Below are 15,180 nucleotides of genomic sequence, written 5' to 3' on the forward strand. Positions count from 1 at the left end.
CACTGAAAATATAAAACACATCTTCAAAATGGATTCTATTAAGAAAACCATAACAGAGCTTAGTGCACACTTTAATGCTAGGATGGAAGAATTCCAGCGCACTATCCAGGGATCAACTCCTGCCACCAGCCCAACTTCCAACATTGCAGCGGAGTTTAGTTCCTTCAGGAGCTTTGTTCTGGCTGCACTTGAAGGTCTGCAAATACAGGTCCAGCTCCTACACAAAGCCCAGGACGATATGGAGATGAGAAGCAGGCGTAAGTTTCTTCTGGTACATGGCATTCCCGAACATAAGGATCAGAAGGAGAACATAGACTGCGTTGCCACTAAAGTGCTCACTGAGCATCTCAAAATCCCAATCAGTACAGAATGCATTAGTCGCTGCCATCGCTTGGGTCGCACTAAAACCGACAAACCAAGAGCTGTACTTATAAAGTTCCAGGATCATGCGCTCAGGAATAAGGTGTGGTATGCCAAGACTGGCCTAAGGAACTCGGGTATAACCCTGTCCGAGTTCCTGACTACGGGACGTCATGACACCTTCATGGCTGCTCGCCGGAGATTTGGAGTCAATAAGTGTTGGACTAAAGACGGACAAATCTACGTGGTTGGGCATGACGGCTCCCGGCATCGTATCAGCACGGCTTCAGAGCTTGATTCTATTCCCGTTCCAACCCCCGCACCGTCGTCATCAGCTGTTAACACTCCCACATCTGCCCCAGGGACGTGCCCCGTCGTGACGGCTCCTTTGAACATAAGATCTAAGAGGGCAGGCAAGAAATGAGAATTCCCGCTCTAAACGAGTGCTCAAGCAATTGATGGTCTTATCTTTGTAGCTTATCATAGTTAGTACTCGTTTTTTTTTCTTTAATTATCATTATCAATATTATTTTAATGTACTAATGTAATATATAGGTAGTTTTCGGGAGTGAGTTAATTAATAATATTTCGTGGATTTTGTGTCGACCGTCAAAATAATAATGTCTAATGTCATTGAGACGGTTACCATAGACTTAATTTAATTCTGTGTGACTGTAGATTCCAGTATTTTTGATTTATTAAGTTATGATGGGTAACATTGGTATTTAAGTAGTGCTACAAACTAATAATGTTTATTGTTTGCTAAATTTAAATTGTATCCTTACCATATGTAAAATTAAATAATAGTTTAATAATATCAGTAATCCAGTAATAATATGATATTGGTTTTACATTTTTACATATTAGTGAAATACCTACCTAATAATAGTATGAATTAATATTTTTCTTTTCGAGGAATCTCATTTCACTCTGTCTCATGTATTTTGTTTTTTGCTTTTTAAAATTATTAGGTAGATTACGTGTTATTTGAAATTATTAAGTAGATTTTATGTGTTACAACTTTGTTGCTGGTGGGTTTAAGTGGCTTATTTCTATTTGTAGCACTCTATTATTTTTAATTTTTATTTATAATTCATTTTTATTTTTTATTTCATATAGGTATAGTTATCATATTTTATATATTTATCATTAATTACTAATTATTTATTATACATTACATAGATGGATACCTCTATAAATTCTGACATTTTTCATTCTTGTAGTTCCAACTCATCATTCGAGTCTATTGATGAACCACTAAGCGATCAGCTTCATAACGCATTTAGCTCGGTTCATAAGAATCTGAATATTTGTCATATTAATGCCCAAAGCATTCCGGCTCACCACTCCGAACTACTGAATACCTTCAACTGTAATTACATTCATGCCTGTTTGATATCTGAATCATTCCTAAAACCTACATTGCCTTCTTCCTATTATTCACTACCTGGCTACGTGTTAATAAGAAATGATCGCACTGGGAAAGGAGGTGGTGGCGTGGCAATATATCTGCGGTCCAACATTAAATATAAAATCATTGACCTGTCACCAACGATCTACTCTAATAACATGGAGTACATTTTCATCGAGTTAAATATAAGTGGAGTTGCCTTGATGCTTGGAGTGGTCTATGCACCTCCTGCTGTTAAATACTTTGAAACGTTTGAACATATCCTAGAGTCATTTCTACCAAGTTATGAGCACTGCCTAATAATGGGTGACTTTAATACCTGTCTACTAAGGGATGACAACAGAGCAAGACATCTAAAACATATTTCTAACGCCACTAATCTCACTATACTCAACTTAAATCCTACCTTTCACACTAACGACTCCCGTTCTCTACTTGACCTCATCCTTACTACTAAACCTGACCACATCCTTACACATGGCCAATTAACTGCCCCCGGGTTTTCACATCACGACCTCATATTTGCCTCTTATAAACTTAAACCGGCTAAGGTCAAGCCTAAGGTTGTTTTTCAACGCGGTCTTATGAATATAAATAAAGATGCTCTTTTAATTGATGCTATTAATACTGACTGGACCCAAATTCAGAAGCTACAGCACATTGATGACAAAGTCGAGTGTTTTAATAAACTCATCAACAATTTGTACGACAAACATGCGCCAGTGAGAGCTGTTCGGATTAAACGTCTACCCGCTCCTTGGATGACGGATAAAATTCGGGGGTTGAGGGCTAGGCGAGATAAACTGAAACGGAAGTTTAAATTAACTAGGTCCGATGACGACTGGGTAGCATTTAAGATTGCTAGAAATCGCTGCAACCAGGCGATTAGGACTGCCAAACGATGCCACTCATTCTCCTCTATTGAAGAGTGTCCTCCCCAAAAATTATGGGATTTGCTGCGAACTATGGGGTTTGGTAAGCGACGTAACCAGCTTGCTAGCGATTTTGACGTTAACACACTAAATACACATTTCAGCACCCCACCATTTCAGTTGGATTCCGTTACAAAAGCATCTACTATAAGCAAAATTTCTGCCCTACCACTGCCTGGCCATTCTTCATTTCAATTTGAAGCCACCTCTGACTATGAGGTTAAGAAACTCATTGCATCCGCCACAAGCAAAGCTGTTGGCAGTGACCAAATCGGTCGGGAAATGATCTTACTGGTTCTTGACATTGTTTTACCTTTCATCACACACATTTTAAACTTTTCCCTGAGTTCGGGGGTATTTCCAACGTTGTGGAAAAAGGGACACATTATCCCCATACCGAAAAAATCCGATCCAACTGACGTAACACACTTTAGACCGATTTCAATACTGCCTTTCCTTTCAAAGATCTTAGAACGTATCGTACACCATCAATTCTCTAATTTTCTTAACAATAATTCATTATTAAGTTCTCTTCAATCAGGCTTTCGACCCTCTCACAGTACATGTACGGCACTCATAAAAATCACCGATGACATCCGATACGCTATGGATCAATCACAAGTTACGTTAATAACTCTCTTAGATTTCAGCAATGCCTTCAACTGTGTGGATCATGACATATTACTAGCAATACTACGCTCTTTCAATATCTCTCAGGTTGTAGGCGAATGGTTTCTCACATATCTTCGGGGTCGTAAGCAGTGTATTCGTACTGAGGAGGCTACATCTGAATGGGCTGACACTAGTATGGGTGTTCCCCAAGGCGGAGTGCTCTCTCCTTTACTTTTTTCAGTATTCATCAACACATTAGTCTCCATCTTAAATTTCAGCTCCTATCACCTGTATGCAGATGACTTACAGCTGTACATTTCATTCAATGCTGAAAATGCGCTAGACTCCATTCTGAAACTCAATAGAGATCTAGAGGCGATCCGTATCTGGACCGAAAACCATGGTCTCCTCGTGAATCCCTCTAAAACACAGGTTATGTTAATTGGTAGACCTAGGCAAGTTTCAAAACTGGACTTAAACTCACTTCCTCCTGTCATCTTTAACAACTTAAATCTACCATACACCACTCAGGTCAAAAACTTAGGGCTTTATATCTCGCAAGGTCTCTCCTGGTCTTTTCACGTTGGGGAAATTAGTCGGAAGGTTTTTGCTTCTATGCACGCACTTAAACGGATGCAGAATATGTTGCCCCCAAAGGCAAAACTTGTGCTTGTTAACTCTCTGTTGCTCCCCCTTATAGATTATGCGGACATTTGCTACACTGACCTTACAGAAGAGCTACTGAACAAACTCGATCGTCTACTCAATCTATGCATTCGGTATATATTTGGTTTGCGTAAGTTCGATCACATCTCAAAATTCCGTTCCGAACTAGGGTGGCTCAATATTCGGTATCGCCGGAATGCGCACGTTCTTGCCTGTCTCTATGGCATTCTCAATGACCCATGCTCTCCTATATACCTGAAAGAACGTTTTAAACCCTTTGGCTCCTTAGGTCGCGTTCAGCGATCCTCAAATATAGATATTCTTGCTTACCCGAAACACAACTCGGCGCTATATTCAGATTCCTTTACTGTGACAGCAATCAGGCTATGGAACGCCCTTCCTCAGCAGGTACGACAAGCTCCGTCTCTTAACGTTTTCAAGACTCGTGTATATAAACACTATCTAAACTGTCAGAACCCTTCTATGTAATTACACATTATTAAATATATTATCCTACAATTAAAACATCAATATTACTCATAATATTATTGTTGTATATTTATTATTCATCTATCACTATATTATATATTAATATATGTATATATATTATGTATTATATATGTACCTGTGTATATCTTTATCTATATATTATTTTTAAGGCATTTCTGTGCCTATTAATATACATATTACTTTATTATAATTATTATCTTTATGTTCCCTAACAACTTACGTACACCTTAAACCCAGTTTTCACTAGCCCTTAAATCCTCTTCAACCTAGTTGCCTGGTAGAGATCGCTTCACAGCGATAAGGCCGCTGATTGTATGTTCTTCTTTTACATGTTTCTTTTTGTGTCTTTTTTATTTTATTTTTTGGTGTACAATAAAGTATGAAAAAAAAAAAAAAAAAAAAAAAAAACAGAGACGCAGCTAACCTATTTTTTGTCCCTTATCGTGTAACTGGTTTTTTTCAAGAATACATACAAGGAATTGTAATTGTATTTCTCATTAGTTATTTACTTGTTTTCACATAAAAAACGTTTAATACAAATATTGTTGATCGATTAATACAAATATTGACTACTAAACAATGGTAATAATTGTCGTGTTATTCATCGTTACGACGTGCTATCGCTATCTCATACGCGGTTACACAGTACTTCAATCTACCTTTATTACTCTATCTACGGCTTATAAATAAATAGTGATCTGTGTGTTCAAGTGAAGTCTAGTGATTATATACCTACTCTTTGGTAAAGTTAAAAATTCAAAAAAGCAGTGAGCACAGAGTACTTTTAACATGGCAGTGAGTTTTTTTAACACTTAAATTTTATGAGTTTGTGAATTTAATAAAATGGATTAAATAATCCAACGCGTTTAAATACAATTTTTGAAGGTATTACGACCACAGTTTACAATTTTGCTTCTTTAGGGTTTGTATTATTGCATTAGTTATAATTTTTGATTATATTAAAAAAAAATAAGTATCACTTGCTTAACAACAATGTATTACACCTTGTAGTTCGCTTTTTTACTCTAACATTACACAAATCACTATTATTTTAGTTCATGAAGATACAATGGCAGAATGGAAACATTTGATAACTGAATGGCTTAACGAATATGCTGCCTTGAGAGAAAATGAGCTAAAAAGTTTTGCAGCAGAGCATGAACACAATCATGAGATAGCGACAGCACTATTTAATCTTTTATACAGAGAAGATGATAAGGAAGGATTTGCTAACATAAAAAACCAAGATGATGATTTTGATCAACAGGTACAGAAAGCTTATAAGTTACATATTTTACTGTTGTAAAATGATCCTAATTTATTTTTTAACTGCAGTTCAGAACTCAAGTCAAGAAATTCAAAAGTTTGACAGTTTAAATCAAACCCCAGCCATTATGGTATTGTCATTTCATTACATTTTCTTTTCATACTACTCCTTTACTCTATCCATGGAGAAAAGTTGATATAGGGCTCTCTCTGTTACGTAATCTAAATATATAAAAGGAAAAGGTTACTGACTGACTAACTGACTGATCTGTCAACACACAGCTCAAGCTACTGGACGGATCGAGCTGAAATTTGGCATGTAGATAGCTATTATGATGTAGGCATCTGCTAAGAAAGGATTTTTGAAAATGCTACCCCTAAGGGGGTGAAATAGAGGTTTGAAATTTGTGTAGTCCACAGTGACGAAGTCGCGAGCATAAGCTAGTCCCACATAAATGACAAAGACAAAAAGTCAGTGGGCATTAACCGTTTTGAGTGACCAACCAATCACAAACAAGTGCCTGCTCATATGTCCCATATTCAGATTGAACTGGTTGTTTTATGCACACTTTACAACCAAATATAGCTTTAATTTTTTTTTGTGATATTGCAGATGTTAGAAAATGTTTGTATACAACTATTTAGTTTCTATCGTTCAAAAGAAGTGGAACTCCAGAGATTTACACTGCAATTTGTTCCAACTATAATCTATCGATACTTAAGTTCAGTTGCTCAAAGCATTACAAAATCATGCAGGTGCATTGAAACCTTACTCATAGGTATGTCTAATATCAATTACATATTTGGTCTAACTACACTGGGGCAGTTTCATCTGGTGCTGGTCATGTAAGCTGCTAAAAAATGTATGCATTGTTTCGTTACATGTTTTGCATGTGCTTCACAAACGAGAGAGGATGCAAGAGAGTGTGTGGATTTATTGCATGCACTGCAGGGTTTGGTACATGTGCTATTGGCATACATCTGGGTAGTTAACGCTAGATGAAAATGCACGTTAAGGTTCCGCCTTACGAGGCCAGCATAATATACTATATTAATCATACTTTATCTTGAAGGGATGTCACATCACTGGATGTGCAAAGCTTAAACTGTAAACATTTAGGAACCTCCAATTTGTTTATAGTCCAGGGACTGATTACAGATAGAAGAGAAAGAGAGAGAGAAAAAAAGTTGAAAGTGCAGCTGTGTGGTCAGGCCTAACAAGCATTTTTACTTAGTATTAATATATTTATCTGCACATTTCAATATAATGCCATTTTTCAGGTCTGTATAACTTTGAAGTTGTTGATGAAAATGGCAAACCAAAAGTTGTTTCCTTCAGATTACCTTCTTTAGCTCAAGCGTCTATATATCATGAGGTAATTTCTTTTTTATATGGCAACCACAACACACGCACCTTTAACTTTTCGGAATTATGTGCATTTTAATTAATTAAATATAACTTGTTTTAACGGTGAAAGAAACATCTTGAGGAAACCTGCATGCCTGAGAGTTCTCCGTAATGTTCTAAAAGGTGTGTGTTTGTGTTTGGGATACAATAAAAGGTGATACAGGAAAACTAAAGTTTTCTTCGTAAGTAATAATGTAATTGAAAAACAAACTGACTGTACAGTATATGTAAATTTATCCCCATGGAAACTCTTTGATTTACATCATCTGGACTAAAAGTCAAACCTTGTCAAGATCAGTTTAACAATTTTGGCCACAAAAAGATAACAGACAAACTTTTAAACTGCCATACCCCTTCCAGGTTAGCCCGCTTCCATCTTAGACTGCATCATCACTTACCACCAGGTGAGATTGCAGTCAAGAGCTAACTTGTATCTGAATATAATGAAAAATAAAATACACTTTCACATTTATATTTCCACTTATAATAAAATTATAACTGTACATAAAATATGTTCTGAATATTTGAGGAAGGTTTTTAAGTATACCAATATAACACATTCATATGTAAATAATTTTAAATAATTTTAAATACACATCAAAAATTGCGAACCGGCAGGAATCGAACCCGCGTCTCCTGGGATCGCGCCCGACGCTCTAACCACTAAGCTACAGCCCACTTACTGCCAGTGACGAAATTTGTGATGTGTATGCTCACTCAGTACTGAAGCGACTGTTTCTGCCATCTAGTAGCGACATCTTTTTGCAGTTATCGAAACTACTTTCAAAGGCCCATATTACTTAGAAATTTCCTTCAAGTGTAGGTGAAACACTATAAAAATTATAAAAACATACATATGTATTTGTCTATGGAATAAGTAGACTCCCTGTGCGAAGCCGGGGCAGGTCCACTAGTTTGTTAATATGGATACCATGGTTTTTTTAAAGATCCAGCGAGTATCTCTTAAGTGTAGTTGTAGGTACCTATAATAATGTCATCCCGACCAATTTCGGCAACTGCGCGGTAGAAATCATAGTGCATAAGTGTGCAAATATATGTGCACCTATTTCTTACACATACAGGCTTTACATGATCTCCGACTTCTCCGAGACACAAGAGTGCAACACCGCCAGCTTCCTAACTCTGGGCTAGTAGGTAAAAATCCAACACAACAATTTTTGGGCTCGACCCGGGAGTCGAACCCAGGACGTCGTCATCTGCAGTCAAACATGCAAACCACTACACCAATGAGGCAGCTATATCATTTTACTTTATCCTTCAGCCATTATCCTTAGGATCGCAGTTTCTTACGGAAAGTGCTCTGAGGCGATGGGAAGAGTGTAACACGAAGCTGGTGAGCTGGGGCCCGCACGCTCAGGTGGAGATGATCAACGCACAAAACCGCCTCAAAGTCATGGCAGCTCTCTTCTTTGTTTACAATCGCCAACTGAGTCTTCTACCTAAGCTTGCACTGAGGCATTTTTGTATTGCTTCATCCAGGTAAATAGTTAACGTTCTTTTGACTTTATTCTCAACTGTCTTATGTCTGGTTGGAGGCTTCTGCTATGGCTAGTTATCAGACTATCGGCAAAGTGATAGCATCCTGGGGGTAATAGACATACACTTTGTGAAAATTTTAACTCTGTACCTATTATGGTTCGCTGTTACTGTCCTCTGACAGACAGATAGACGGACGGACAGAATAGGGTCCTATTGCTACCCTTCGTGTACGAAACGCTAAAAATGTTCCTAATACAGTATGCAGCAGAAAATAATGTACATCTACCTTTAGAATGAGATTTCGGCATTGTATAGAGCGTTGTCTCTGTCACTCATACCTTCTTTGTCGTTTTGTAACGTTTTGTTGATCTCAACAACAGAGACAAAGCTCTACAAATTCGCCACCTCTTTCTAAAGGTTGATGTACATTATTTTCTGACGCGTACTGGGATTATTATCTAAATTAGTTATTATTGTATAAAGATTTCCAGTTTACTTACACACACCCACACTCTACAGTTTTAATATTGCATAGATAGACTGTAGTAATTGTGTGACACTGTTATATCCTCAGAATAAAGACTGTTAGAAGTATCCCTATTGTGACACTTACTGTTAGAGCGAGATAGCTAAATGCATTTAAGCTCTTGTTAGAATGTGACAAAATGATTATGTTTTGTCCTTATCACCGTGGCCACTTTTTTTTGTTTGCCAAAATGTATTTGTACGTGAGTATTTGGCAAACAACGTGAAGTGTAGAAGGAATGACATTTCACAAGTAAGAAAATCTGCTTGAGCGAGAGGAACTGAGGGGGCCACGCTAGTTGCAAATCTGGACATATCTGTGGTTATATCAATATTTTATTTCAAATTACAGAATAGTTACACAAGGATTCCATAAAAAAGGTGCTTCAAGTTCAAGATCAATTCCAAGAATACCAGTGTCTTCAAACTTTCTCCTAGAAATGATAGAGGGGGCATATTTTGCAATGTTTAATGAATTCTACACGTTAGCTCTCCAGGCTATAAAGGATATAGACCAGCGAGCGCAATACGAGCTCCTTCCTGATGTCATGCTGGTCACCAGTGCTGTCATTAACTCTATGAAGAATAATCCATCTGGTTCGTATCTCTATAATACTTATATGTCGGCAGAGCTCTAGGATCGTCTTATTTCCTTCTATTGGGCGTTTATCTACAGGGTTATTATGTTGGCTTAATAGGAACGCGGGATACGATTCTTCACAAGTACACAAGTCTTTTCTCTTACCATCTTCAAACCATATTGTTTTTCTTACGTCTCCTTGGTAACCCGGATTGTGTGCTAATGCGCAGACTCGATCAACGTCACTAGACACAGATCTGTTCACTAGACAACGTTTGCGTCCCGATTACTGCCGACATATTTCCACTCGACATATTTTTTCGGAATATCACCTGTCCAATATATTCTGTTCCGTATCGTTCGCGTGGATTTAGGTTTTAAAAAACCCGTGGGAACTCTTTAATTTTCCGGGATCAAAAGTAGCCTATGTCCTTCCCCGGGATGCAAGCTATCTCTATCCCAAATTTCATCAAAATCGGTTAAACGGATGGGCCGTGAAAGCTAGCAGACAGACAGACAGACAGACACACTTTTGCATTTATAATATTAGTATGGATATGGAGTATTAGACAATCAAAAATTATAAAAATAATAAAAAAGCATAGATTTTACTCGTAGCTCGCTCTCCAGCAATGCGCGGGACTGCAATTAGGTATTATGCGTACAAAATGACTTCTCACGCACCATATTAACTTTGAGTGTCAATTGTCATGTCAAAAGTATAAGTACGATTTTAGTACTTATTTTAAAAGTGAACCGTACTTTTGACATGACAGTTGACCCATAGAGTTAAAATGGCGTTAGTAGAGTTAAATTTTGTACGGGCTATAAGTACTTTTTTGTAGGGCATAAAATAGTGTCAAGTGCAAGTCTAAAAAGCTGACTTCCACAAGAAATTGCGGTCGTTACTTGCCAGTGGTACATTTCACACTAGGCCTTAGAACGACCTATAGATTATTATTTATGTATTTATATTGTTATTGCTAGTATTATTCTTGTTTCAGGTCAACCATGTGATGGCCCCATGGGTATCAGCGTGGCACTGTCCCCAGCAACCACAACAGTCACTATGTCTAAATCAATGATAACCAATGCATCATTCCGCACTAAAAAGTTACCAGGTGAGCATCGTATATAATGACTAAAATGACAAAAACATGATGGACATGACAATCAAAATACGCCAAAAAATTAGACTGGTGTTAATTCTGTTGGACACCATCTCTAGACTTAACATTGACATGTCTAAATCTATATTTGAAAAAATCAATCAAATCTATTAAATCTTTAAAAGAGCAACCGCCGAGTTTCTTGCTGGTTCTTCTCGGTAGGAAAGGCATTCCGAACCAGTGGTAGATGCATTTGACGATTCAAAAGTACTGGTAAAATTTTAATTTAATAAAAATTATTTTAATTATTTATTCTTTTCTGCACGAAACATTTCGAAAGAGATAATAATACATTTAGCATTCATGTTCATATCAAATTTTATCTGATATACCTATCATGAACTTTTTCACCTGGTTCCTCCTTCACTTTTCTAGTATTGTACCGCAAGGCATCTCAAGATCTACTCCCGCACATATAACATAGTCGAATTCCATGAACATGTACGAAGCGATTAGCTTTCTCGTCAATAAGTTGAACCGCTGGGATATGGAAGGCCTTATCGGCATCAGTTTTCTCCTCCACTTTTAATATAGGTATCTTTAAGTCAAAGTGAAGAATAGGCATCTTCTAGGCAATCACGCTCTATCTTAGGCTGCATCATCATCATTGCAGTCAAGCACTAGTCTATAAATTAAAAAAAAATCATAAATCAGATTGTTTATTTGCAGATACAACAAACAACTAATTTTTATGATGACTTAAAAGAAAGTTATTTTTAATGTGAATTTGTACCACCTTCCATTTTTGTTTGTTTTAGTTAAAGGTACGCTACATAGAATTCAACATAAAATTCTAGGATTATTGATTTATCCCATTCCCCCCTCCGTATTTTCGCTATTATTCTTTATTGTGTAAGTTGCCTATTGGTAAAAATTGTGAACGTAATTAGAACGCTGAAACACATAGTATTAAGTGGTTGTGAATAATTTCTAATGTATCTTGATAAGTAGGTAAATAAATTTGAAAGTACCTACTCATCCATGCTTTAACCGATGTTAAACTCAAAAATATCAATTCGAGTTGTGTAGCTGTCTTTGTAGAAAAGGTATTCTGAGCCAGTGCATTGACAGATGCATTTGACGATTCAAAAGTAGTTGTAAAAGTTTAATTGAATAAAAATCTTTCTATTTCTACAATACAAAAATACAAGTTATATTTTTATAGATGACATTCCTATCCAAGCCGGTCAAGCAGTGCCAACTGACTCTGCAGACTTGCTCACTTCGATCATAGAAGAGGCAGAATCGGACGCTGTCCCCATACAACGAGGCGCTGGCGCGCGCAGCTCTAAACCGAAGCTCAGCGCATTTCCTGTACTCGGCAAAAAGAAAGAATCTAAAGACAAAACGGGGGCCTCGTCCGACAAGAAAGTTACCGTCAAAGACTCATCCAAGGGAACACGGAACTCTCTCAGCGGTGGCGGAGACATGGTCGATGCACAGCAAAAAACTAACGTAATAGAAACTTTCGACGGCAATGGCAGTCTTAAAGACGAAATTTCTATGACTTCAGGCCACAACAGCGTTGAGAACTCTGACTCACGGTCGCAGTTGACGACTGACTCCTTGGATATAGAAACCACGCCGCGATTCGCGGCCATGCAAGTTAGTTCAGTGTAAAATAGTCCCGCGCGTTACAGTATTATAACGTTAAAACATGAATGCTTGGAATAATCAAGCATACCCGTTTTAAATATTAATACAATGCGTCACCGTAACTCCCCGAGTATTGAACACAATGATTTACAGCATGATGATGTAACATTCCAACAAACTTGCAACTATGGACTATGATGTCTTGTCTGTGTAGTGTGTTACAGGTAGAACTGTTGTCCTGTCAAAAGTTACTGCAGTAAACAGTCAACAGTACTGATTATAGAAGTTGAGCATAAGTAGATTTACTAATTCAAAAAAATGCCTAATAGTTATCTACTTTTGAGTGAAAAATATTGGTTAAAAATGGTTTTGAATCTGAATCTACTGATCAGCCCCCCGATTGTGTAAGAACGCATTCATCGTAATCGACAGCAAATTCTGCTCCTTGATTGGTTGGATACGGTTGTTCATTTTTTCACAGCCAATCAAGGAGCAGAATTTGCTACCGATTACGATGACGATGAATACGATTATCTTATACAATAGGGGGGTTGATTTGAGTGATTTTAAATAGGCAACTCCAGTAAACTGGCTTTGGGCTTCACGCTTTACAAAATTACTGACAAAACTGTAGGGCCACATTCGACCTGATCTTATTTATGAACTTGTTGATGATGCTTTATTCTAACGGAAAAGACAGGAATTTCAGTGGAAGTTACTTTTGACCAACCTCCATAATAGTCAAAATTATTTTTGGCTGTTTTATCCAGTTAAACGAAGTTATCCGTAAAATAGTTTTGGCTGTAACATAGGCATTACACGCGTCATTACTATTAGATGTGGGTATTCCACGTTTGGGGAAGAACCTTAGACCTGTAAAACAAGCAGTGACAACCTTAAATATTGTTTTGTACTTTAATGTTGGATTCTTTGCTTTTTTAGTAAGAGGCATCATAAATTGGTGGTATTATTTTACATGTTACTATATGGTAATTGGTAGGTGGTCTAAGCACATTTATCTAATTATGAAAGAATGAAAAATGTATAAACATCAGCAAAAATAAAATATAATATATAAATACATATGTACCTAAACTGGAAAGCTTATTGATTACAACATCTTAAGCTTATTTCACACTACGGGATATAAATTATATTATAGTCCGGTGCATCCCAACATTCATGCCAATTTTACTCTAAAATTTAATATAATTTATATCCCGTAGTTTGAAATAAGCTTTATGCCGTAAGTTAATTATTTTGTTGAAGACGCGCCTTCAGTCTTAAGACTAAACAAATATATTAAAACACTAACTGTCCACGAGGATGAAGTCGCGGACATGATCTAATAATTTATAAAACAGGCAAGAAATGCGGAAAATGCATCTTGTTTCACACATTCTAGGAAATTTTAATTAAAAGGAAATGGAGAATGTGTGAAATCTGTATCTACATACTAGGTACTTTACATTCTATTTCACAATATCATCCGAGTAATCGATCTGCACGGTTTTGTGATAATACCTAGCGACGGTATCAACAATATAATGACGGAGAGCTGACGATCAAAACGGCGTACTTAGGTACACTTCTGATCGAAATACTTTTTTTGTCCCACCCAATCCATATAATAAAATCATCTAAATATAGATACTGAAATAATCGAGTTCAAAGTTCATAATTTGGATCACTAAATACAAACTCGAACACATTTCCAAGCAAAACGGTCCAAGCTAAAACTGAATCCAAACATCGTTATTTCGATCAAAACGGTATAGGTAGTTTCAAAAGGTTTCATTCAGTTTTATACATCTGTAAAATTTTATTTCGTGTAATTACACCGGTTTGTTCGCCAGCTGTATATATAAAATTCAAAGTCCTAACTGACTTATACATTAACGCACATCCTAAACTGCTGGTCCTAGAGACATGAGACTTGAATGGTGGTTCTTTGTAAAAGGTAGGATTCCACTAAGAAAGGATTTTTCATAATTCTTTCGCTACGTGTGTTAAATGGGGGTATGAAATTTATGTAGTCCACGTGGACGAAGTCACGAGCTTAGTGCTAGTGATTAATATCAAGCGTTCCTTTATCAGTACTCCTCGTAACCTCATAATGAGGTAAGATATTTATTTACACTTTGTTTGATTATGACGAAGCCGCAAACAAAGCTTGCTTACATTTAAATGTCCAGTTTTCCACGTCTCTCAAAACAGTTCGTGTTCAATATTAGCAGCGATTGCACGTTGTTTTATAATTATAAAAAAAAAATGAGATTTTTTTTGCTTTTGAGTTTTGTAGTTCTCGTATCGTTATCGTCATGTTGGGGTCACGACCTGATTGTTGGCACGAGTTTCAACACGCGGCTGATTTGGCAACAAAAAGCTAATTACATGGCTATTCCATTTAAGAAGAGAGTAAAGGAAATTTTCTACTCCGATCCAGGACAACAAATAATCAGGGTAAGGCCGGAACTACTTTAAGGGCGCCTTCAAATTTGCCGCAAAGTGGCCGCGCGGAGGCAGCGTGGTTGCATACATATTTACAGTTGGAAAGGAAAAGACTAGCTGATTTCAATTTTCGCCATTTTGTTTACGAAATTGGGAAGACATCTAAATTTATACAAAAACATACTTAGGTATTA

General features: G+C 37.0%; 1 protein-coding gene across 3 annotated transcripts; it reads left to right on the forward strand.

Annotated features, from left to right (window-relative positions):
• Positions 1-5,250: 5,250 nt before the first annotated feature.
• On the forward strand, positions 5,251-14,788 carry Hyccin (PI4KA lipid kinase complex subunit hyccin). 3 transcript variants are annotated; one of them, XM_069508735.1, is made up of 8 exons: positions 5,251-5,376; positions 5,547-5,758; positions 6,371-6,536; positions 7,039-7,133; positions 8,448-8,665; positions 9,543-9,787; positions 10,775-10,891; positions 12,105-14,788. In XM_069508735.1, the coding sequence occupies exons 2-8, from the start codon at positions 5,561-5,563 to the stop codon at positions 12,557-12,559; spliced, it is 1,494 nt and encodes a 497-aa protein (XP_069364836.1). In that variant the 5' UTR covers positions 5,251-5,376; positions 5,547-5,560; the 3' UTR covers positions 12,560-14,788. The 3 variants fall into 3 exon arrangements, with proteins under 3 accessions (XP_069364836.1, XP_034840234.1, XP_069364839.1); XM_034984343.2 differs by having other exon boundaries at positions 5,260-5,413; XM_069508738.1 differs by having other exon boundaries at positions 5,267-5,286.
• The last annotated feature ends 392 nt before the right edge of the window (positions 14,789-15,180 follow it).

The sequence above is a fragment of the Maniola hyperantus genome, chromosome 3 (assembly GCF_902806685.2).
Source record: "Maniola hyperantus chromosome 3, iAphHyp1.2, whole genome shotgun sequence".
In the NCBI taxonomy this organism is placed as follows: Eukaryota; Metazoa; Arthropoda; class Insecta; order Lepidoptera; family Nymphalidae; genus Maniola; species Maniola hyperantus.